A 27,674-nucleotide genomic window follows, 5' to 3' on the forward strand; every position below is an offset into this window, starting at 1 on the left:
ATAATCTTCTTTAACAAATTATACTTAAACAACCATACAAAAAAAAAAAAAAAAAAAAAAACATGTTAGACAAATAATTTACCATGTTAAGAAGCTTCAATTTTTGAATGACAACAAAAAAATTGAAACCCTAAAATTTCGTTGTCATCAATCACCTCAGGAAACAGATATCTTTGAAAGAAATGGAAAAGATGAAATTCTAACCTTATATGTTTTTAATCGAGTAATTATGGAAACAAAACCCTAGAAACCATGAAATAAAGAATCGAAAGATACCGACGTCAACAACGATGAACGAAAGATACAAAATCCGACGGCATAAACAGATCGCAACAACCATCAAAAAGGAAACCCGAAAAAGAATAAAATACAGAACATAAACTGAATCCGGCTGCATTAACGCATCGCAACAACAATCGACATAAACAAAAAGAACGAAACCCTATCAGAGATGTTAGGAAATAGATATTGAAACCGTCGCCGATAACATCTGATGTCGATGGGGATGAAAAGCATAACCACAGGTGGCAACCAGCACCCAAAATCAACCGCAACAATCGCCTACAACAGCCACTGATAAAAGAAAGGTAGGTGAATGAAAGGGATTATGAAACCCTGGTAGGTATAAGCGTTGCACTAATATGGGTCGGATATTCTCGGATTAAAAAAGGAAAACGGTTTTAACAGTAGAACCGCCCACCTCAACCAATCGAGTGTGTCGTTATTGACACAAATAATACGGGAATTAGAATATTGAGTAATTAGTAATATATTGTATTAATCACTAAAATCTATTTGTTGGATATGTACTATTTGGTTATAGTGTTTAAATACATATTCAAGAAGCATCTTGGTTATTTATTCATGATCATTTATATGAAATATGTTTCATTAATGAGAATTTTTTCTCTCTAACTTCCCTTAATACAATTTACAAATGCGTTTTGTAATTATTTAGTAGTTATATTTAAAGGCGAGTATTCATATCGTTCTCTCTAACTTTCCTTAATACAATTTACAAATACGTTTTGTAATTATTTGGTAGTTATATTTAAAGGCGAGTATTGACAAACGGGGAATTGATCTTCATACCGTTCGTTGCCCTCTTTGCGACGATGATATTGAGACGGTTGATCACTCCTTACTTCTTTGCAAAACACGTGAGAAATATGGGAAAATGTTGTTCAATGATGGAGGCTAAATAGGGCTCGTCAATTATCTTTTGAGGTAAGTTTTTGTGAAAAAACTCCTTTTCAAACAATGGAAATAGGTGCGAAGATTTGGCAAGCGGTTGAATGGGTGTGTGGATATCTCATATGGAAAAATCGAAATCAAAAGGTCTTTAAAAAAATGGGTTGGAATCCTCCGGTTGCGTTGATTCGTTGAATGAAATTCAAGTCAAAAACTTCGAATGAATTGCGAAACTTTGTGAAACATAATCTTCATTCTTTCATTGTGTAATTATTTCTTAGGGGCTAAGTGTATAAATTACTACCTTATTGATAGTGTACCCAATATCTCAAGTTAAATCCATAAGGCATAAAATAATTGCCTGAAGGCAATGGATAACGAAGGCATCTTAGGTACCAATACCGAAGGACTGCAACTATGTCACATGACTGCCTGGAATGAAGAGATATGGAAAATATTCTTCCCAAACAGTATTCGGATCAACAAGGCAAATGAGGAAGGAATTTATATGACTTTCCTTGAGCACTGTAGTGCCATATACACATTTAGGGAAAGTCTACCAACATTTCCATAACTGTCTTGGAAGTTGGTTAAGACTTGGAAATTGGGACAAATTCTCCAACAACACTATAAAAAGAGATGCTTATTCCAGTATTAGGGCATCTCATTAATCACTCATACTCTCAAGTCACACTTGAATAAACACATACAACACCTTAAGTTGTGCCTTCGTATCTTTGTGGCGTAAAGTACGATGCCTTCGTACTACCTTCGGGGAATCGCCAACAATAACACAAACATCACAGATGTACTACACACAATATTTTATCTCTCGGTGGCGTAAAGCAGGCCATTCCTTGCTACCTTCGGGGAATCGCCAACGAAGAGCATAAAACCCCTCCACTCACCTTTGTTGTATTCCTCACCGGAAAGTGTACAAACACTTATCATCTTATTAAGTGTGTTATTGTGTTGGTGTGTGGTGTGTAAAAATTGGGGATCTAATATGCGGATTCCTAATCTCACTGTAATTTGTTTCGATAAATAATAAAAATATACAGTTTGAAAAAAAAAAAACTGGACAAATTAGGGAATTTATTCTTAATCTCATCGGATGCTCGTTTTCTATTCTATAATGTTCACATATATTGTGTGAATATAAACCAGTCACGTTTTCACCATCACAATAATTTCATATTCTATCTACCTTTCACCACCTACTGAATATCCACACAAGATTGTCTTTTGACTCATCGTGTCACATCAATCGTTAAGTTGTGCCCCGATCTGAGATCACAACTTATAAAAAACAGTACACTAACAAATGCACACTACACAACAATTCGATTCAGAAGATGACATGCACTACATGCACAATCCGCGTATAGACAAATATGTAACGTCGACTACTGTTTATTAGACCAATACACAATTGGTGTGGGAAGGTGATACTCACACACCAAGAATTGATCCATACATACTTTTTAGCATAAAATTTACAGTTATATCCCTAAATTTATCTACATAGTTGAACTTCTATAATTATAAATTAAGTGTATAATAGTAAGTTTATGTGTATGAATCAATTCATGGTGTGTAAGTATCATTTTCCGATGGTTCTGATACATCAGAAGAGGTTGGGAGTTGTTAATAGCTCCTATTAGGTATGTATGATACGTAGTAAACGACTTATAGCTAAGCATTATTCGAGTAACATTTAAAATAATTAAAAATTTGAAAGTTCAAGCTCGTCGTGGGCATATTGATGAATAGTTGTTGAGTGTGTAAATTCTCATTTAAAAAAGACTATTTATGCTACGTGCACAATGGAACGAATAAACGGATAAATTAAATCGATAACGTAAACAAATTAGAATTCAAAAAACAGCATCCCCGCCTCACACCTTGCTCTCTCCGACCACCTGCTTCCGCCGGTGGTCCGACTACATCCTTGTTTTTTTTTTCTTGTTTCCTTCTCTTCCCCTCTCCTCTTCATCTTTTTCCTTTTCTTGGCTTTGTTTCTTTTTCTCTTTTTCCGGTAAGATCTAAGTTCCAACGCCATTCCGACAAGTGTTTCCGGCCGCAGGCGGTGAAAACAGGTGTAGTTCACCTGTTTTCTGCGAATGGTATTTCATTTTGAAGTTTGGTTGTTTGTGAACTTGGATCTTTCCGTCGTTTTTGCATTTTTCCAGCATTGTCTCGCCCATTTTCTCAAACACCTGCCTCCTCCGCCGGTTTTTGGCCTTGTGCTGCTGCCACACCACTTAGACTTTACTACCTTGCTGGATCTTCTTTTTGGTTTTCCGATTTTGCTACCTAGAGGTTCGTTGGTGTTTTCAAGGATGTATGACGTCCTTTTGTTGGTAGGTTTTAATTTTTAGTAGCGGCTTTCTTATTTCCGACCGGAACCCACCAGCTCTTCCTGTTGGTGATTGACAAATCCATTTAGGTGATTCGGTGGTATATGGGTGTAATTGGGTGATTCCTTTGTCCAAGTTTGGTCGTGGTTTGCGGTGGCTCGACCGTTGGTTGTTTGACGGTGTTTCAAGATTTGGATCTAGATAGGATCGTTCAGATGATTTGGGTTCAATAGTTTGGTGCAATATTACTGTAAGTTTGTTGGTACAAGATTGGTTCACATTTGTTGGTGTAAGATTGCTTTGGTCCAAGTGGGTCTTTGTTGCAAGTGAAAGTAGGTGCAAGTATTCTGTAATTCAAATATTCGATGTAACTCAAGTGGAGTTGGTGCAAGTGAGTTGCTGCAATGTTGGTTACACTCTTAAAGCTCAATTAATGTAATGTTGGTTTCATTATGGGTTGGTTCAATAGAGTAGAGTTAGTGTATGTGTTCAAAGTAATGTTGGTTTTATTATTGTCTCGCTCAATAGTGTTGAGATTGTAGGATCTTGTCAAACAGACGTGAATATGTCTGTAACAATTGTAACACACTTAGATCTTTGCGATCTATTTTAATTTAAATCTTGTTTTTGCCAAAAAAAAAAAAAGTAAACAAATAATGTTTTCTTTTTGAGGCTACTCAGGCAAAAGGTTTATAGTTTTACCCATCATACACAACTTAATCAAATTACTCCATAATCTTTTCCGACTACGTAGACACAAGCTGCAAAATACTCCGTATGTTACTAGTAGGTTTGAAACCTCTCGTGATGTATCAGAACCATGATCATTAGGTTTTTTATGTATGCAACTAATGTAACTAATGTAAAATGTCAAGTGCATGTATATAAACATACACATCGACATAAGAGCATTTTTGTTGGATGTGTGAAGGAAATCAAAAACAAAGAAGAATTTCGCAGCGGCTTTAAGCCACGGCGCGGCTCCTTTAGCCGCGGCGCGGCTTAACACTTGGTTTGAGGTTCGAAAGTGAAAAGCTGTCGTGGTCGAAATCATGCCTTAAGCCACGGTGCGACTCCTTTAGCTGCGGCGCGGCTTAAGCCTATTCGGGAGTGTGACGGGGAAAAACGCGTTTTATTGCTCCCCAAGTTGTTTCTTTGTTGTTTTATGCTTATAAATACATCATATTGTAACCCTAAAGTGTATGTACGAAAATATCAATAAAAATCACTCTAGTTGGCCGTGGACTAAACATCTAACCGATTGCATATAACCACGTAATTTCTTGTGTCGTTTTCTCTACTTTTCTTTATTATCGTTCGTTTGTTGTTCGTGAGATCACCAAATCTGAATTGGTGATTGTTGTTTGGGTCCATAAATTCTCAACAACTGGTATCTAGAGCATAGGTTCGATTAAAAGGCGCGATGGCGAACGAAAGAAAGTTTAGAATTGATTGGTTCGATGGGAAGGATTTCGGGTTTTGGAAGATGCAAATAGAGGATTATTTGTATCAGAAAAATCTGCACTTACCTTTAAAAGAGAAGAAACCTGATGATGTTAAACAAAAGGATTCAGATCTACTAGATCACCAAGCTTTGGGGGCGGTTAGGATGTCTCTTTCCAAAAACGTTGCTTACATCGTTATTAACGAGAAGACTACGTTCGGGTGCATCAACGCACTTACAAACATGTATGAGAAACCTAATACTGCCAATAAGGTTTTTCTCATGCGTCAATTGTTCAACCAAAAGATGAAGGAGGGTGCTAGTGCTACGGATCATATCAATGATTTTAACAATCTCATCTCAAGACTTGCTTCAGTGGAGATTGTATTTGATGATGAACTTCAAGCACTGATCCTGCCTTCTTCTTTTCCTGAAAGTTGGTCGGGTACCGTTACGACGGTTAGTAGTTCTACGGGAACTTCTAAACTCAAGTTTGAGGGGATTCGAGATTTGATTCTTGGAGAAGATACTCGTAAGAGGAATTCCAGGGAATTGTCAGGGTCGCTCTTAAATACTGACAAAAGGGGAAGGAAGAACGATAAGGGTACGAAGAAGGGTAAGAAATTCAAAGAAAGGTATAACTCTAGGGACCGAGAATTGGCGGTTTGTTGGAATTGCAATCAAAAGGGTCACTTTAGAACTCAATGTAAGAATCCAAAAGCGGATAACGCTTGGGTGAACTTTACTTGCGGAGATACGGATGATGCTCTGGTGTGTTGTGTTGAAAATTCGGTTGAAGCTTGGATCATGGATTCGGGTGCATCATTCCACGCTAATCCAAATAAGGAGGTGATGAAGAATTTTAAATGTATCGGGGGAAAGTAATGTTGGCGGATGACATTAAAGACATCCCAAGGATCCGTTTGGACGTTGAAAGATGTTAGGTACATTCCAGATTTAAAACGGAAGCTTATCTCAGTTGGTCAATTGGATGAAGAAGGCAATCACACTACCTTTGGTAATCGTTGGTGCAAGTTAAAAGGGATGGTCGTATCGTGGAATCGGGACATAAAAGGGGAACTTTATACATGGTCGAGGTATTCGATGATGATGAGGTTAATGTGACGAGTAATGTAGTGGCCGATTCTACTCTATGGCACCGTCGTTTAGGGCATATGAGTGAGAAAGGGATAAGATTGCTAGTTTCTAATGGTAAGATTCCGGATTTAAAGACAGTGAATATCGGATTTTACGAACCATGTACTTCGGTGAAGCAAAAGGAAGTGTCTTTTGGGAAATCGGGAATTGCGCCAAAGAAGGAGAACCTTGAACTTGTTCATTAAGATGTTTATGGACCTACAACGGTCGAGTAACATGGTAGTTCTCGCTACTATGTCACCTTCATTGATGACTCCAGAAGGATGGTATGGGTTTACTTTCTTAAGGCTAAATCTGATGTATTTGTTTCTTTTAAAGTGTGGAGAGCTGCTGTTGAACAGGAGACTAACTTGAAAGTTAAATGCTTGAAATCCGACAATGGAGGAGAATACAGCAGCAAAGAGTTTAAAGATTATTGTGCGAAATATGATATTCGTTCCGGAAACACCACAACACAATGGGGTTGCCGAACGCATGAACCGAACGCTCAACGAGCAGGCTAGGAGTATGCGGTCACATGCGGGTCTATTAAAGATGTTTTAGGCAGATGCCGTGAACACGACAGCTTATTTAATTAATAGGAGACCCTCGACATCGTGATAGTTTTGAATTCCTGAAGAAGAATGGACCGGTAAAAAGGTGAGTTTGGCTCACTTAAGGGTTTTTGGTTGTAATATTTATGTGATGACCAAAGACATTGACAAACACAAGCTTGTTACAAAATCAAGAAGATGTACATTTATCGGGTATGGTTTGGATAACACGGGTTATAGGAGTTGGAAAAATGAGGCGAGGAAGGTGATACGTAGTTGAGATGTTATCTTTGATGAAAACTCGTTGTATGGCACTAAGGTAACGGTTATTCCAATGATGATCCGGTTATGTTTGATGAGTTTGTTGATGTGAATACAGGTTCTAGTGGGAGTTTAGAAACTATTGAATTACCGATTAGCGTTGAGGATCAAAACGATGGGGATGATTTGGAGAGTGGTGAAAGCTCCAGAAGTAGTGGGATCTCTAATGGTGGAGGTAATGGCGATGTAACTCAATCACCACAACCCGTTACACCACCATTCGCTCAAGTAGAACGCCCAAACCTAATGTTAGGTTTTCTCCATCGGCAAACCATTTACTCTATACCAAAAATGGTGAACCCGGGAGTTATTTTGAAGCAAGACATTCTAAAGAATCCATACAGTGGGAGCTTGCTATGAAAGAAGAGATAGGGTCACTAATAAAGAACAAAAAATGGTCACTAGTGAAATTACCTCCAAATAAAAAGGTGATGCACAATAAATGGGTATTTCGGGTCAAAGATGAGTTAGACAGGATAAAGCGGTATAAGGATCAATTGGTAGTTAAAGGATTTCAACAAAGGGAGGGGGTCGATTTTAAAGAGATTTTCTTCTCGGTTGTGAAGATGACTACTATTCGGTTGGTTTTGAGTATTGTTGCTGCTGATGACTTACATCTAGGATAGTTAGATATTAACACCGCATTTATACACGGGGATCTTAATGAAGAGATTTACATGATGCAACCTATGGGCTTCGAGGTAGTTGGTAAAGAGAAATAGGTTTTGAAATTAAAGAAAAGTCTATATGGGTTGGAACAAGCACCTCGGTAATGGTACTTGAAGTTTGATGACTTTATGACTAGGAAAGGCTTCATGAGAAGCAATTGGATCATTGTTGTTACTTGAAGAAATTCAAGTCTTCCTATGTTATATTGTTACTATATGTTGATGATATGTTGATTGCAGGATCGGACATGTCGGAGATCAATAAGTTGAAGAGACAATTATCTCTTGAGTTCGAAATGAAAGATTTGGGTGTTGCTGAACAAATACTAGGGATGAGTATTACAAGGAATCGGGTTGAAGGTACTTTAACTTTGTCTCAAACCAAGTATGTTGAGAAAGTGTTAGAGCAATTCAACATGGAAGATTCAAAGGCACGATCCTTACCTTTAGGCGGTACTTTGAAGTTATCGAAGAGTCAATCACCAACAACGGATAAAGAGAAAGAGGTAATGGCTCAACGTCCTTATGCATCTGCGGTTGGAAGTGTTATGTATGCTATGGTATGTACAAGACCAGACATAGCTCATGCAGTGGGAGTTGTGAGTCGGTTTATGTCGAATCCGGGTATTGAGCATTAGGAAGGAATAAAGTGGCTTTTGTGCTACTTATAAGGTACTTCTAAAATGGGGTTGCAATTCACTAAAGGTGATTCCATTTTAAGAGGGTACGTTGATGCTGATTTGGGTGGATGTGATGATTCAGGGAAAAGCACTACGGGTTATGTTTTTACGGTTGGGAAGAATGCAGTTAGTTGGTTGTCTAGACTTCAAAGATGTGTTACATTATCAACAACGGAGGCTGAATATGTGGCCACCGCCGAAGCAAGCAAAGAACTAGTTTGCTTGAAAAATTTTATGATGGAGTTGGGGCGAGTTCAACAAAATTGGGTCCTTTACTGTGATAATCAAAGTGCTATCTTTTTAGGGAAGAACTCGGTGTTTCATGGTCGTATGAAACACATAAAGCTAAGGTATCATAAAATTCGCGAACTCATATAAGATGGTACTTTAGTTGTTACGAAAATTCCTGGTACTGAGAATTCCTGTTGATATGTGTACTAAGGTGGTTACGATCGGGAAGTTAAAGTTTTGCATAACTTCAACTGGTCTTCTTGTTAACTGAAAATAGAAGACTCTCGGAAACTGAGTAAACATTTAACAAGTAACTGTGCTAATTCTTTTAGCGTTATTATTACCGAAAATAACTTTGCAACTCCTGTTCGAGATAGCCAATTTTGTCACAGCTCCAGCAAGTCAACTTCGACTTTTCAATCATACTAGTCTTATTATAACCTTGATGTATACGATTGCCCTTTCGTCATCATTACCGGGGAACCGTTTATACCTCACCACATTAGCAGTAAACATACCAACAACTTCGTTGATCTTTGACTTTCCAAAAAATCATTATATTTATCGAAACCCTATCATATACTCATCCGCATCTTATAACGAGAATTGCCATACCAATTACCGAGAACTAGCAATTAGTATTTTGAAATCTCGCAGCGTTACTACATCAATAGTTATATGTATACATATAACATTTATCTCATAGAATTATGATCTTCTATTCTGAAATTCTGAAAAGCACACAGTCTACGAATCAATACTTCAAATTCTGAAAAAGCTGAATGAAGCAGCAGAAACTATAAACAATCGTAAACAACCTTAACCGTCAGAAGTTTGATGATAAAGAATAGTATGTTGGTAAAGCAGAAAAGTTGGAACTGGAAAACTGATTGAGCAAACCATGAAGGAGGCTGTGGACAAATCACAAAGAATAAACCTGCCTTTAAGTAATCCAAATGATTCAGTATTTGCTAAAGTTATTAACGAATATCGCGTTCCTAACTCTAAACCTTTACAGAAAAATCTTCATCATCATTCATCGATATTAGAAATTCTAAGATATCATCATATCTTTCATTATAAATATCCTAGATATTTCTGAAGATATTTTCATAACTATTCTTATCTGAAATTATTTATCTCTTCGCGATATCAGTGTTACATCAGAAAGGAAACTGTTTTAGTTTCTAAATTCTGAAAAATTCGAACTTAAAATATGAATGTTAATGAAGTAGTATTGGGAACTGAAGCATGAGTTAGTATAATATAATGACACTTGATCAACGTGATTATATTACAGTAAGTCATGCTGAGTTCCTAATGGAACGTGATGATTCACAGGTCATAATGTCATCATGTGACCTATTACACAACTCTTACATTCTACTTAATCTCCAAACATATCAAGAACATATCTTTCTGATAGTTCTATCTTTCCTCTTGAATTCTGGTAATTTAACCAATCAAGATCGTGCTATTACAATTTCTCTCTTAGTACGTTAGCTATGTTCATTTCAAATTTCATATCTATGAATTCTGGACCATTATTCGCTTGACTTAAAGTCGGGAAGAGAAAACAAAAGTATGGAACTCTAAAATATAAAGGAAATGAAGAGGGTGGATTTATAGTGAAATACCCGACAGAGCAATCAAAACAGATTATTGCATTTAACCAAAGAAGATCCTAATTTTCTTAATTACTGGAGAATCAAATCTTATTGCAAAGATCTCCTCTAAATCCCTTGAATTCCTTAAATCAACCTTGACTACGTCACCGGTTAAGACGAACCTGCATTTACTCATTTCACTCTTTTATGATAACTTCACTCGTACTCTTCACAAAATCAAATTATTGTATCCATATAACTCATTGATGATAAAACTCTAATTTACAGCTCGTATGCGTCATGAAAACATACTTAATGTCAGCCATGACGATCCTAATCAAATTTCGGGACGAAATTTCTTTAACGGGTAGGTACTGTGACTACCCGAAAATTCCCGACCAAATTTAAACATAATCTTTATATGTTTCCGACACGATAAGCAAAGTCTGTAATGTTGAGTCTCAAAATTTTTGAACTATATACATGAATCCATTTAACCTTTGACTATTCCCGACGATTCGCGAACCTTAAATCGTAAATAGAAATGTAGATATAAATAACTATACACATAAATAATTATATATTATAAATTAGTTATATTAATGAAATATTATATGATTTGGTTATTATGAAAGAAAACTTAAAACATATTTAAAACTGTTATTTAAAAATAGAGAAGTAAATTGAATGTATATAAATTGTCAATATTAACAAAGTATTAAATGTTATACTATGAGTTTATTTGATTCAATATAAGACTTGATATTTAAAACATTAGTATACATAGTAGTTTGAATATATGTAACTATTACTATATGTAAAATGTATAAATATTAAGTATATATAATATATATTATATAATTATTAAATATTATATAATTAATAAGATGTAATATTAATATCTGTAATTACAAAATATAGTTATTATGTTAATGTTGTTATTATTATCATTAAAATAAATATTAATAGTAATAATAATATCAGTATTATGAATGTTATTATTTTAATATATAATATATAGATATAAAAAAAATATTTGTTATAATTGCTTTTATTATTACTAATATCAATATCTGTATTACTAATATTAATATATAAAACTAGAAAAATGTAACTTGTTATATCTTCATTATGATTAGATATTATTACTATTAAAATATATAATACTTATTATTATATAATATATTATATAGTTATAGTACATAATCTATAAAATTGTAATACTAATATATTAATTATAATTGTTATAACAATATTGTTATTACTGTTAATAATAATATCGATACCAGTGTTATTAATATTATTATCTTAAAAATATAATAGATATGAAAATTTGATATAAATAATTTATTATTACTAATAATATTATTAATATTAATATAACTAGTATTATTATTATTATTATTATTATTATTATTATTATTATTATTATTATTATTATTGTAATTATCATTAATAATATTATTAATATAAATTTCACTAATATTATTATTATTGAGACATATTATTATTATTACTCTTAATATTATTATAATTATTATATTAATTATTAATATTATTATTATTATTATGATTATTATTTGTATTTAGATTATTATTAATAATATTATAATTATTAATTATTAACAAATAATTATATAAATTGTACGTACCAATTAAAAATCCAAAATTCAGTTGCAGAGACCTATCAAAAATGTATTTGATTTTTGTCTGAATCTCCTAAATTATTAAACAACCTAATCGTTAGTACAATCTGTTAGAAATCGTTTTCGCCTTTTATATTTTTTTTATTTATTCTCTGTACCGATTGATTCCTCTTGTCGAGTTTTCTTAGCTATAAAATAATCAAAGTACTCATGATATTAGTCATAAACCAATCCATGGTATCGGCATTACTATCAATTTCACTGCAAATCGAAAATAAAAACAGATAAATATAAAGAACAGGTCGACGGCTCTGTATTTGGTTCAATTTTTGAAAACCTCGATTTCAAAACACATTTCAAAATCCTTAAATGCCAAGTTGTTAGAAATCATTCACTCAAACTATCTGAAAAGTTTAAAATCCCAATTCTTTTTATCGAGTACGAATTTTAGAGTCAAACTTTCGAAATTAAAAAGTCAACCATATGTTCATCACAAAATTCGTAATCGTATCGAAGTTTCTGCTTCAATTGAGGATCCAGAAAGTTTCTAGGAACAATTTAGAATCTTTTTCATGTTGAAATTTTAATCTAAAACAGTCTAAAAATCACGATTGATGTTTGAGTTTTTTTTCGAGTGTTCTTATTGCTGCAACTGCTGTTTAAATAATTTTCCCTTTTTTGTTAATCTAAATCAACCTCATTAGATTGTTTTCGTTTCAATTACACATCTTAATTCAATCTTTAAACTCATTGTTAGTCTGGTCTCTCGTCGAATTATTTTTCTAAGAAGAAGATGAAAATAGATTCAAATATAAACGGGTTATATACTACTGTTTGTGTTACACACCAGAAAGAAACGAAAGGAGGAATGGTTTAGGGTAGTGACGGGTATTCGAGAGGTCGGGGGTTCGAGCCCGAGCTGGGGCACTATTCTTTTTAAAGCCTTTTCTTTAAGGTAGCTACTCTCTTATTATTATTATTATTATTATTATTATTATTATTATTATTATTATTATTATTATTATTATTATTATTATTATTATTATTATTATTATTATTATTATTATTATTATTATTATTATTAATATTAATATTATTATTGCTACTACTATTATTATTGTTATTAATTATTGTTGTTATTATGTTAATTATTATTATTACAAACAATAATAAAATTATTATCATTATCATTAAACTAATTAGTAATATTATCATTATTGTTATTATTAGTGTGATAATAATTATTATTACTATAGGTACAAATATTATAATCATTATCATTAATATTATTACAATTATTAATAACATTATTATTATTAGTGATCTTATCATTTTAGTATTAATATCATCATTAAGATTATGATTATTATTATTATTATTATGAACGTAATAAAAATTTATTATAATTATTATCATTAATATTAGTATTAGTAACATTCTATAATTATTAGTATTATCATTAAGTATTATTATTATTAGTATTATTATTATCATTATTATAAGATTTATTATTAATTTATTATTAAAACTATCATTAACAGTAAAACTAATATTTTTATAGTTATTATTATTAACATCATTATATTTATTACTAATAAGATTATTCACATTATTATTTTTATTAGTAATATTAAGTATTATCAATATTATCATTTTTACCATTTCAAATATTATTTCAGTATTATTACAATTACTAGTTTCAACAAATGAATGATATATATAAAAATATATTTAACATACATAACTTAACAATATTAATACTTTTATATACAAAATAGATACATTTAATTAAATAATAAAAAATATATAAGTTAATAATATAAAAATTATATCACTAATAATAATATATATTTACTCGATTATGATTATGTCTTAATATATATACATATATATATATATATACATATATATATATACATATATATATATATATATATATATATATATATATATATATATATATATATATATATATATATATATATATATATATATATATATATATATATATATATATATATATATATATATCTATATATATATAAATGATATAGGTTCGTGAATCCGATGCTAACCCTACACTTATTCAATGCTGTCATATGTATTTTTACTACAAAATACAGTATCGTGAGTTCATTTGATTCCCTTTTTCTTTACATTTTTGGGACTGAGAATACATGCGCTGTTTTTACAACTGCTTTATTAAAAGCCTTTAAAATCTATATTTTTTGGACTGAGAATACATGAGATGCTTTTATAAATGTTTGACGAGATAGACACAAGCAAAAAATTCCTCGAATGAATTATTATACACACAGAAGTTCTGTTGATTATTATTGAATTAGTTGGATGTTATAATTGCCACTAATTGATGTGAATATTCCCCCTTGATTATTATAGCTTGGTAACCTAAGAATTAGGAAACGGGTATGGCCCCTAATTCAAGCGAATCCTAAAGGTAGCTGCCGGATTTAACACATCCACCCAGAATGTTCACTAGACGGAAGAGCTAGTGGGAATGGTGTTTAGTACTTCGAGGTTTATATATTTATTACAGACTAAAAGTTCTGTTTATTTTGGGGATATTATTGATGCGCATTAAATGTTAAGGTCGGTTACTAAGCCAAGCAATGAAAGCAAAGTGAATGTTATGTATCGAGAGAATGAATTTTATACACAGGTTATGTGTATGATATTTTGTACACGAGATATGTGTACGGTTACTAAGATTTATGAAAATGGTTTCGTACACGAGAAAGGTGTACTGTATTTAAAAGATATCGCATGTACATTACAGGTGGGTATAGGATTCGGGCCCATTTGTACCATGCACATTTAAGTCTTGTGGTCTATTAAAATGATGAATTTTATTGTTTATGATAAACTTATGAACTCACCAACCTTTTGGTTGACACTTTAAAGCATGTTTATTCTCAGGTATGAAAGAAATCTTCCGCTGTGCATTTGCTCATTCTAGGGATATACTTGGAGTCATTCATGACATATTTCAAAAGACGTTGCATTCGAGTCGTTGAGTTCATCAAGAATATTATTAAGTCATTTATAGTTGGATATATTATGAAATGGTATGCATGCCGTCAACTTTCGATGTGATGAAAGTTTGTCTTTTAAAAACGAATGCAATGTTTGTAAAATGTATCATTTAGAGGTCAAATACCTCGCAATGAAATCAACTATTGTGAATTATTTATAATCGGTATGAACGGGTCCCTTCAGTTGGTATCAGAGCGGTGGTCTTAGTGAACCAGGTCTTGTATTAGTGTGTCTAACTAATAGTTAATTAGATGCATTAGTGAGTCTGGACTTCGACCGTGTCTGCATGTCAAAAGTTTTGCTTATCATTTCTAGTCAGAAATCATCTACTTATCATCCGTAGGAAATTACCTACTTACCATTCTTAGTCTAGACACATCTTACTGTATTAATTGCATGAATAGTGTATAGACAAAATTCATATTATAGCATATCTGTTACTGTAAACTTTGCCTGACATATTCCGTAAATTCCTCCGTAATCTACAAAATCTTTTGTTCTATATATATAGATATTCTATATAATTAGAATACCATTCGATAGCCGGAAAAATCATTTCATATCGAAAAATCCTTTATTCAATCGTACGAAATGGAACTCTCCACTAGTTCAAGTTCCTCGGATTCCGATATGGAGTTTCACTCGAGCTCCGAAAAGAGTGTGACCGAAATGAACCAACCAATCAGCCATCATCAATTCTGGATGAATTGGGGATGGGGTCGTAGTCGACTTAATCAATGGAGACACGAAGAAGGCGATCCCTTCCACCAACTGAATTCACCTATTGGCGAAGAACCTGAAGCACTTACCGGCAAACCAGTCTGAAACACCATTTTCATTATCATTTCCCGAATATCTCACCATGATTATTTACTATCTACAATTCTAAACCTTATTCATCCACTCGTTCCCGGAGTAGTGGAAGAAGTCAACGAGTTTCGCGCTCGAGTAATCAATTTGGAGAATATGGTGCAAAATTTACCAGCTTCAGCAACATCACCAGGACCAACAGCACCACCAACATCCACACCAGTACCCCCAACAACCTAAGTTTCAACATCACACGCCTCAACATCGCAATCTATACCTCGAGTATAATCATCGTTCTACATATCGTTCTACATCATTCATCTTCGTTCTACATGGCAATTATGTAACCTCTAATGTTTTAGAGAATATATATTCTAGATCTAACGATAAACCAAATGAGATTAATATCATATTAACTCATTAAATCCATGATTACATCTGAAGAAAATATATATGTATATATAATTTCATAAAGATTGTAATTAAAAATTCTTTCATACAAACTGTTAATGGTGAAAATATTTTATCGGGTAGGTAATACCCGAGGAATATTTAGATTTCACATTAATAAGTTACACTGTACATTCTTTCAAATCTGATTCAACAGTCATTTACTATCCTACTTACATCCACAGATATACGTATCCGTTCACCACAGAATAACCATTTTCATTCAATTTCATATTTGGATTTTGACCTATCAGAATCCAACAAGTGGCATAATGAAGAAAACATTGGACAAAATAAAATTTGTTAGAAACAAACAAATTAACTATGAGAAATTTTGTTACGAAAACACGCTAACAAAATCCTAGCTAACTGTTAATTCCTTATTACATTTATTTATCGTAATTTATCGGAATTTTAAATCTAGCAATTTTATTTATCGCCATTTAATTTCTGTTATTTATTTTACGCACTTTAAATCGGGACACGTATACAATGTTTTGACATATCATATTGACGTCATCTATATATATTATTTGGAATAACCGTAAGTCACTTTATATCGCGGTAATGCTCGAGTTAGCATATAAAGGGTCGAGGTTGATTCTAAAATAATATATATACTTTGAGTTGTGATCGAGTCTGAGACATGTATACAATGGGTCACGATAAGTATTAATTAATTCGAATATTATATATTAAACTATATATGAATTGTTGAACTACTAATTGTGGACCACTAACTGTGGACTACTAACATTGGACAATTAAAATGAATTAAAATATTGATTATAACATATGAAACTAAACATTTCTTCAAGTTTGCCACTTGATTTCATCTTAAACCTCATTTGTATCTTGACGATGACAATCTGCGTTCAAACCTTTCATGGTTCTTGAAAACACCTCAATCGAGAGGATGAACCAACCGCACTTCATCTACGGAAGGAAAGATTTATGCATATAGTTATGCACCTGAAAAACTCTCGGAAACTGAGTAAACATTTAACACGTAACTGTGCTAATTCCTTTAGCGTTATTATTACCGAAAATAACTTTGCAACTCCTGTTCGAGATAGCCAATTTTGTCACAGCTCCAGCAAGTCAACTTCGACTTTTCAATCGTACTAGTCTTATTATAACCTTGATGTATACGATTGCCCTTTCGTCATCGTTACCGGGGAACCATTTATACCTCACCACATTAGCAGTAAACTTACCAACAACTTCGTTGATCTTTTACATTCCGAAAAATCATTATATTTATCGAAACCCTATCATATACTCATCCGCATCTTATAACGAGAATTGCCATACCAATTACCGAGAACTAGCAATCAATATTTTGAAATCTTGCAGCATTACTACATCAACAGTTATATGTATACATATAACATTTATCTCATAGAATTATGATCTTCCATTATGAAATTCTGAAAAGCACACAGTCTACGAATCAATACTTCAAATTCTAAAAGAGCTGAATGAAGCAGCAGAAACTGTAAACAACCTTAACCGGCAGAAGTTTGATGATAAAGAATAGTATGTTGGCAAAGAAGAAAAGTTAAAACTGGAAAAAGGATTGAGCAAACCATGAAGGAGGCTGTGGACAAATCACAAAGAATAAACATGCCTTCAAGGAATCCAAATGATTCAGTATTTGCTGAAGTTATTAACGAATATCTCGTTCCTAACTCTATACCTTTACAGAAAAATCTTCATCATCATTCATCGATATTAGAAATTCTAAGATATCATCATATCTTTCATTATAAATATTCTCGATATTTTTGAAGATATTTTAATAACTATTCGTATCTGAAATTATTTATCTCTTCGCGATATCAGTGTTACATCAGAAAGGAAACTATTTTAGTTTCTAAATTCAGAAAAATTCGAACTTAGAATATGAATGTTAATGAATTAGTATTGGGAACTAAAGCATGAGTTAGTATAATATAATGACACTTGATCAACGTGATAATATTACAGTGAGTCATGCTGAGTTCCTAATGGAACGTGATGATTCACAGGTCATAACATCATCATATGCCCTGTTACACGACTCTTACATTCTACTTAATATCCAAACTTATCAAGAACATATCTTTCTGATAGTTCTATCTTTCCTCTTGAATTCTGGTAATTTAACCAATCAAGATCGTGCTATTATAATTTCTCTCTTAGAATGTTAGCTATGTTCATTTTAAATTTCATATCTATGAATTCTGGACCATTATTTGCTTCACTTAAATTCGGGAAGAGAAAATAAAAGTATGGAACTCCAAAATATAAAGGAATTGAAGAGGAGGATTTATAGTGAAATACCCGAAAGAGCAATCAAAACAGATTATCGCATTTAACCAAAGAAGATCCTAATTTTCTTAATTATCGGAGAATCAAATCTTATTGCGAAGATCTCCTCTAAATCCTTTGAATTCCAGAAATCAACCGTGACTACGTCACCGGTTAAGACGAACCTGCATTTACTCATTTCACTATTTTATGATAATTCACTCGTACTCTTCACAAAATCAAATTATTGTATCCATATAACTCATTGATGATAAAACTCTAATTTCCAGCTCGTATGCATCATGAAAACATACTTAATGTCTGCCATGACGATCCCAATCAAATTTCGGGACGAAATTTCTTTAACGGGTAGGTACTGTGATGACCCGGAAATTTCCGACCAAATTTAAACATAATCTTTATATGTTTTCGACACGATAAGCAAAGTCTGTAATGTTGAGTCTCAAAAATTTTGAACTATTTACATGAATCCATTTAACCTTTGACTATTCCCGACGATTCACGAACCCTAAATCGTAAATAGAAATGTAGATATAAATAACTATACACATAAATAATTATATATTATAAATTAGTTATATTAATGAAATATTATATGATTTGGTTATTATGAAAGAAAACTTAAAATATGTTATTTAAAAATAGAGAAGTAAATTGAATGTATATAAATTGTCAATATTAACAAAGTATTAAATGTTATACTATGAGTTTATTTGATTCAATATAAGACTTGATATTTAAAACATTAGTATACATAGTAGTTTGAATATATGTAACTATTACTATATGTAAAATGTATAAATATTATGTATATATAATATATATTATATAATTATTAAATATTATATAATTAATAAGATATAATATTAATATCTGTAATTACAAAATATAGTTATTATGTTAATGTTGTTATTATTATCATTAAAATAAATATTAATAGTAATAATAATATTAGTATTATGAATGTTATTATTTTAATATATAATATATAGATATAAAAAAATTTATTTGTTATAATTGCTTTTATTATTACTAATATCAATATCTGTATTACTAATATTAATATATAAAACTAGAAACATGTAACTTGTTATATCTTTATTATGATTAGATATTATTACTATTAAAATATATAATACTCATTATTATATAATATATTATATAGTTATAGTACATAATCTATAAAATTGTAATACTAATATATTGATTATAATTGTTATAACAATATTATTATTACTGTTAATAATAATATCGATACCAGTGTTATTAATATTATTATCTTAAAAATATAATAGATATGAAAATTTGATATAAATAATTTATTATTACTAATAATATTATCAATATTAATATAACTAGTATTATTATTGTAATTATCGTTAATAATATTATTAATATAAATTTCACTAAAATTATTATTATTGAGACATATTATTATTATTACTCTTAATATTATTATTATTATATTAATTATTATTATTATTATTATTATAATTATTATTATTATAATTATTATTATAATTATTATTATTATAATTATTATTATTATTATTATTATTATTATTATTATTATTATTATTATTATTATTATTATTATTATTATCTGTATTTAGATTATATCAATAATATTATAATTATTAATTATTAACAAATAATTATATAAATCGTACGTACCAATTAAAAATCCAAAATTCAGTTACAGAGACCTATCAAAACTGTATTTGATTTTTGTCTGAATCTTCTAAATTATTAAACATCCTAATCGTTAGTACAATCTGTTAGAAATCGTTTTCGCCTTTTATATTTTTTTCATTTATTCTCTGTACCGATTGATTTCTCTTGTCGAGTTTTCTTAGCTATAAAACAATCAAAGTACTCATGATATTAGTCATAAACCAATCCATGGTATCGCCATTACTATCGATTTCACTACAAATCAAAAATAAAAACAGATAAATATAAAGAACAGGTCGACGGCTCTGTATTTGGTTCAATTTTTGAAAACCTCAATTTCTAAACACATTTCAAAATCCTTTAATGCCAAGTTGTTAGAAATCATTCACTCAAACTATCTGAAAAGTTTCAAATCCCAATTCTTTTTATCGAGTACGAATTTTAGAGTCAAACTTTCGAAATTAAAAAGTCAACCATATGTTCATCACAAAATTCGTAACTGTATCGAAGTTTCTGCTTCAATTGAGGATCCAGATATTTTCTAGGAACAATTTAGAATCTTTTTCATGTTGAAATTTTAATCTAAAACAGTCTAAAAATCACGATTGATGTTTGAGTTTTTTTTCGAGTGTTCTTATTGCTGCAACTGCTGTTTAAATAATTTTCCCTTTTTTGTTAATCTAAATCAACCTCATTAGATTGTTTTTGTTTCAATTACACATCTTAATTCAATCTTTAAACTCATTGTTAGTCTGGTCTCTCGTCGAATTATTTTTCTAAGAAGAAGATGAAAATAGATTCAAATATAAACGGGTTATATACTACTGTTTGTGTTACACACCAGAAAGAAACGAAAGGAGGAATGGTTTAGGGTAGTGACGGGTATTCGAGAGGTCGGGGGTTCGAGCCCGAGCTGGGGCACTATTCTTTTTTAAAGCCTTTTCTTTAAGGTAGCTACTCTCTTATTATTATTATTATTATTATTATTATTATTATTATTATTATTATTATTATTATTATTATTATTATTATTATTATTATTATATTTATTACTAATAAGATTATTCACATTATTATTTTTATTAGTAATATTAAGTATTATCAATATTATCATTTTTACCATTTCAAATATTATTTCAGTATTATTACAATTACTAGTTTCAACAAATGAATGAGATATATAAAAATATATTTAACATACATAACTTAACAATATTAATACTTTTATATACAAAATGGATACATTTAATTAAATAATAAAAAATATATAAGTTAATAATATAAAAATTATATCACTAATAATAATATATATAGTTACTCGATTATGATTACGTCATAATATATATATATATATATATATATATATATATATATATATATATATATATATATATATATATATATATATATATATATATATATATATATATCGTGAATCCGAGGCCAACCCTACACTTGTTCAATGCCGTCATATGTATTTTTGCTACAAAATACAGTATAGTGAGTTCATTTGATTCCCTTTTACTCTTTACATTTTTAGGAATGAGAATACATGTGCTGTTTTTACAACTGTTTTATTAAAAGCCTTTGAAATCTATATTTTTTGGACTAAGAATACATGAGATGCTTTTATAAATGTTTGAGGAGATAGACACAAACAAAACATTCCTTGAATGAATTATTATACAGACAGAAGTTCCGTTGATTATTATTGAATTAGTTGGACGTTATAATTGCCAATAATTGATGTGAATATTCCCCCTTGATTCTTATAGCTTGGTAAGAATTATGAAACGGGTATGGCCCCTAATTCACGCGAATCCTAAAGGTAGCTACCGGGTTTAACACCCCCACCCAGAATGTTCACTAGACGAAAGAGCTAGTGGGCATGGTGTTTAGTACTTCGAGGTTTATATATTTATTACAGACTGAAAGTTCTATTTGTTTTGGGGATATTATTGATGCGCATTAAATGTTAAGGTCGGTTATCAAGCCAATCAATGAAAGCAAAGTGAATGTTATGTATCGAGAGAATGATTTTTATACACAGGTTATGTGTATGATATTTTGTACACGAGATATGTGTACGGTTACTAAGATTTATGAAAATGGTTTCGTACACGAGAAAGGTGTACTGTATTTAAAAGATATCGCATGTACATTACAGGTGGGTACAGAATTTGGGCCCATTTGTACCATGCACATTTAAATCTTGTGGTCTATCAAAATGATGAATTTTATTGTTTATGATAAACTTATGAACTCACCAACCTTTTGGTTGACACTTTAAAGCATGTTTATTCTCAGGTATGAAAGAAATCTTCCACTGTGCATTTGCTCATTCTAGGGATATACTTGGAGTCATTCATGACATATTTCAAAAGACGTTGCATGCGAGTCGTTGAGTTCATCAAGAATATTATTAAGTTATTTATAGTTGGATATATTATGAAATGGTATGCATGCCGTCAACTTTCGATGTGATGAAAGTTTGTCTTTTAAAAACGAATGCAATGTTTGTAAAATGTATCATTTAGAGGTCAAATACCTCGCAATGAAATCAACTATTGTGAATCGTTTATAATCGGTATGAACGGGTCCCTTCATAATTGATGTTAGATTTTGACAAGTAGTGTTGCCTTGTATCAAAAATCTGCTCTTCTTGCGATGTTGAGTTTGCGTGTCCCATTTTTGATTGGCGGTATAAAAGGTGGTTCGACGTTCTTGGTTGAGATGGTTAGCTTTGGGTTAACAGTTGATTCATGTTTTTTGACTATCTTCAAGTGAGATATTATTGGATGTGTGAAGGATATAAAAAACAAAGAAGAATTTCGCAGCAGCTTTAAGCCACGGCGCGGCTCCTTTAGCTGCGGCGCGGCTTAACACTTGGTTTGAGGTTCGAAAGTGAAAAGCTGTCGTGGTCGAAATCATGCTTTAAGCCACGGCGCGGCTCCTTTAGCTGCAACGCGGCTTAAGCCTATCTAGGAGTCTGACGAGGAAAAATGTGTTTTCTTGCTCCCCAAGTTGTTTCTTTGTTGTTTTATGCCTATAAATACATCATATTGTAACCCTAAAGTGTATGTACGAAAATATCTATAAAATCACTCTAGTTGGCCGTGGACTAAAGCAATCTAACCGATTGCATATAACCACGTAATTTCTTATGTCGTTCTATCAACTTTTATTTATTATCGTTCGTTTGTTGTTCATGGGATCACCAAATTTGAATTGGTGATTGTTGTTCGGGTCCATAAATTCCCAACAATTTTAATATATGAGAATTTGTCAAACTTAAATTATGTATAATATGTGAAGACAAAAACCTCTAAAGGATAATCGAAACAAATATTAGAGAAAAATAAGAAGTAAATATGTTCAGCTATACGAATGCTCATAAGACCAATTGTTAAACAAGTGTCAACTTGCGTGGAAGACACACGAAACCAAAAACGACCACAACGCTATGTTGCATCGCGTTATGTTTTGATAACTGAATGAATGTAGATTACAATGATATTCAATATAAATAGCCCAAGATGCTAATAAACCTAATGGGCTTACATAAATAAATGGCCCTTATAGAACATGGGCTAAATATGTAAATGGATAAATAATCTAACTAACAGCCCCCCGCAGTTGGAGCGGAAGATTTGTGATTGCTCAAACTAGTCTGAAACTCATCAAACAGAACAACGGTAAGTCCTTTGGTGAAGATGTTGGCGTTCTGATATCGAGAGGGAACATGTAGAACACGCACGCCCCGTCTCTAGATCACGAACAAAATGAACATCAATCTCTATATGTTTGATGCGCTGGTGTTGTATCGGGTTCCCTGAAATGTAGACTAAACTCACGTTATCACAGTATACAATGGTTGCAGAGAACAAAGAACAATGGAGCTCGCGGAGAAGGTTACAGAGCCATCATGTCTCGGCAACGGCGTTAGCGATGCCTTGATACTCTACTTCGGCACTGGAGCGAGATGGTGTCTGTTGTTGTTTAGATGAACACGATAGTAGATTATTACCCAAAAATACACAATACCCTGAGGTCGAGTGATGAGTATTGGGGCATCCTGCCCAGTTAGCATCTGCGTATGCTATCAAAGAGGAGTTAGAGGATGTGTATAGGTGTAGGCCAAGGTCAAGTGTACCCCGAATATATCTGAGAATCTACTTTAGGGCGAAAAAGTGTTGCTCTCGTGGATCATGCATAAAAAGACATATTTGCTGAACGACATAAGCAATATCTAGGCGTGTGAATGTAATGTACTGAAGAGCACAAGCAAGGCTGCGATACAGATTCGGGTCTGCAACAAAGGGACCCGTGGCTAAAACTTTGGAGCAGGTTTCGACTAGGGTCATGCTCGATTGACAGCCAGTCATATCAGCACACTCAAGAATGTATGCGTCATACTTCTTCTGAGACAAGAACATCCCAGAAGAGTTACGTGTAACTGGAATGCCCAAAAAGTAGTTCATTAGTTCAAGATCAGTCATAGAGAACTCACGATGCAAAGATGTAATGGACTGCTGAAGAAAAGCTGTCGAGAATTTTGACCATGTCGTCCACATATAGTAAAAGATATGCAGTGTCAGCTCCCTGTTTATATATAAAAAAATATGTGTCACATCTGCTCTGCTAAAAATTGACGCTTTAGGCATATCCCGCGAAGCTAGGGATGGCAGTGGATATAAAAAAAATCCGAGATCCGCGGGTACCCGTGCCCGTGATGGGCAGATAAAATCAAAAATCTTTACCCGTGGGTGGGCGATGGATGTAATCTTGTACCCGTTGATAGGTCGCAGGTGGATGATGATGTAATAGATCTGTTGCAAATAAAATTCTATCCGTAATACCCGTTTGAATAATCCACGGACATACCCGTTCTAAATGGGTGAAAATCGCCACCTTGAATATATGGCCAATAGGTAATAATGTACTACGTATAAGTTTCTACATTCCTCATGTATTATATAATCAAAACATGTTGTTGTTTGTTTTGTTTATTAGACTATTATAATAAATCTAACTTTTACCTATCACTTTAATAGTTCGTCAACCTACTGTATGATTAGTTTTAGCAACTAAATTTTGATTGTTAATTTTAAACAATGAAGCTTCACATATATTAGCAAAACAATATAATTAATATATGCTTTCTCGTTTTATTATATCATAAACATGGGTATATTATTGAGTGATATTTTTCATGTCATTTTGAATTATGTAATGATATTTATTTTTGATTTTTGAATACCTTAATTTACATATACTTCATGAATAAGATCCGCGAGTACACCTGCGACCCGCGAATATCCGTGGGTAGGGGCATAGATCTAAAAAAAATTCGTTAACCAAGATTCGCAGGCTAATGGATCATCAAAAAATCTGCGGGTGATGGATGTAGTGGATCTGCGCCCACGACCCTCGGGTTCCATCCTTACGCAAAGAGTTGGTACCATGCCCTAGGAGCCTGCTTCAATCCGTAAACCCTGGAGGCTGATGCATGTGGATAGTCTCAGAAAGATTACCATTAAAGAACACGTTCTTGACATCTAGCTGATGGACGGACCAATGTCGAGAAATAACAAGACCGAGAACTGTCTGAATGGTCGCCAGTGTAACAATCGAACTAAAGGTTTCATCACAGTCAATGTCAACCAGTTGACTATAACCATTAGCAACGAGTCGAGCCATGTACATTGTAGTGACCCGAACTTTTCCATGTTTATATATATTAATTGAGATTGATATTTACATGACTAAATGTTTCCAAAATGTTAAGCAATCAAACTTGTTAAGACTTGATTAAATAAAATAAGTTTCATATAGACAATTGATCACCCAAGTTGACCGGCGATTCACGAACGTTACAAAATTGTAAAAACTACATGTTGTGGTATATATAGACATATATATATGGTTGACATGAGATTATGATGATTAAGTATCTCACTAAGTATATTAACAATGTGTGATATACATAAGAAATGAGATTACTAAGTTAAGAAACTCGAAATGATATATATAACGATTATCGTTATGATAACGTCTACTAAATATATATGTATCATATTAAGATATTGATACACTATATTTAACATGATAAAATGATATTTAAATATATCATTAAGTGTGTTAACAATGAACTACATATGTAAAAACAAGACTACTAACTCAAGAATTAAGAAACGAGACTTATATGTAACGATTATCGTTGTAACGATATTTTAATGTATATATCATATTAAGAGATATTCATACATCATAATATCATGATAATATAATAATTTAACATCTCATTTGATATAATAAACATTGGGTTAACAACATTAATTGAGATCGTTAACTTAAAGGTTTCAAAACAACACTTACATGTAACGACTAACGAAGACTTAACGACTCCATTAGAATGTATATACATGTTGTGTTTTGATATATATTCTTACACTTTTGAAAGACTTTAAGACACATATCAAAGTACTTCTACTTAACAAAAATGCTTATAATTACATCCTCGTTCAGTTTCATCAACAATTCTACTCTTATGCACCTGTATTCGTACTCGTACAATACACAGCTTTTAGATGTATGTACTATTGGTATATACACTCCAATGATCAGCTTTTAGCAGCTCATGTGAGTCACCTAACACATGTGGGAACCATCATTTGGCAACTAGCATGAAATATCTCATAAAATTACAAAAATATTAGTAATCATTCATGACTTATTTACATGAAAACAAAATTACATATCCTTTATATCTAATCCATATACCAACGACTAAAAACACCTACAAACACTTTTATTCTTCAATTTTCTTCATCTAATTGATCTCTCTCAAGTTCCATCTTCAAGTTCTAAGTGTTCTTCATAAATTCCATAAGTATAGGTTCATAAAAATCAAGAATACTTCCAAGTTTGCAAGTCTACTTTCAAGCTTTCTAATCCATTCCAAGTAATCATCTAAGATTAAGGAACCTTTGTTATTTACAGTAGGTTATATTTCTAATTCAGGGTAATATTCATATTCAAACTTTGATTCAATTTCTACAACTATAACAATCTTATTTCGAGTGAAAATCTTACTTGAACTGTTTTCGTGTCATGATTCTGCTTCAAGAACTTTCAAGCCATCCAAGGATCCTTTGAAGCTAGATCCATTTTTCTCATTTCTAATAGTTTTATCCAGAAAACTTGAGGTAATAATGATGTTCATAACATCATTCGATTCATACATATAAAGCTATCTTATTCGAAGGTTTAAACTTGTAATCAATAGAACATAGTTTAGTTAATTCTAAACTTGTTTACAAACAAAAGTTAATCCTTCTAACTTGACTTTTAAAATCAACTAACCACATGTTCTATATGTATATGATATGCTAACTTAATGATTTAAAACCTGGAAACACGATGAACACCATAAAATCAGATATACGCCGTCGTAGTGAAACCGGAGGCTGTTTTGGTTTGGATAATTAAAAACTATGATAAACTTTGATTTAAAAGTTGTTCTTCTGGGAAA

At 31.8% G+C, this 27,674-nt stretch overlaps 1 protein-coding gene across 1 annotated transcript; it reads right to left on the minus strand.

Moving 5' to 3' along the window:
* Positions 1 to 24,312: 24,312 nt before the first annotated feature.
* On the minus strand, positions 24,313 to 25,581 carry LOC139841091 (uncharacterized mitochondrial protein AtMg00810-like). Its single transcript, XM_071831323.1, has 2 exons — positions 25,499 to 25,581; positions 24,313 to 24,742 (listed from the first exon to the last, which is right to left on the minus strand). Exons 1-2 carry the CDS (start codon positions 25,579 to 25,581, stop codon positions 24,313 to 24,315), a joined length of 513 nt encoding a protein of 170 aa, XP_071687424.1.
* Between the last annotated feature and the right edge of the window lie 2,093 nt (positions 25,582 to 27,674).

Source organism: Rutidosis leptorrhynchoides, chromosome 4 (genome assembly GCF_046630445.1).
Source record: "Rutidosis leptorrhynchoides isolate AG116_Rl617_1_P2 chromosome 4, CSIRO_AGI_Rlap_v1, whole genome shotgun sequence".
Lineage (NCBI taxonomy): Eukaryota > Viridiplantae > Streptophyta > Magnoliopsida > Asterales > Asteraceae > Rutidosis > Rutidosis leptorrhynchoides.

Coding starts and splice junctions, on each gene's coding strand:
- LOC139841091 (XM_071831323.1), bottom strand. CDS start 25,581: ATGGAACCCGAGGGTCGTGGGCGCAGATCCACTACATCCATCACCCGC. Junction 24,743..25,498: donor CCATTAGCCTGCGAATCTTG/GTTAACGAATTT, acceptor ATATATAAACAG/GGAGCTGACACTGCATATCT.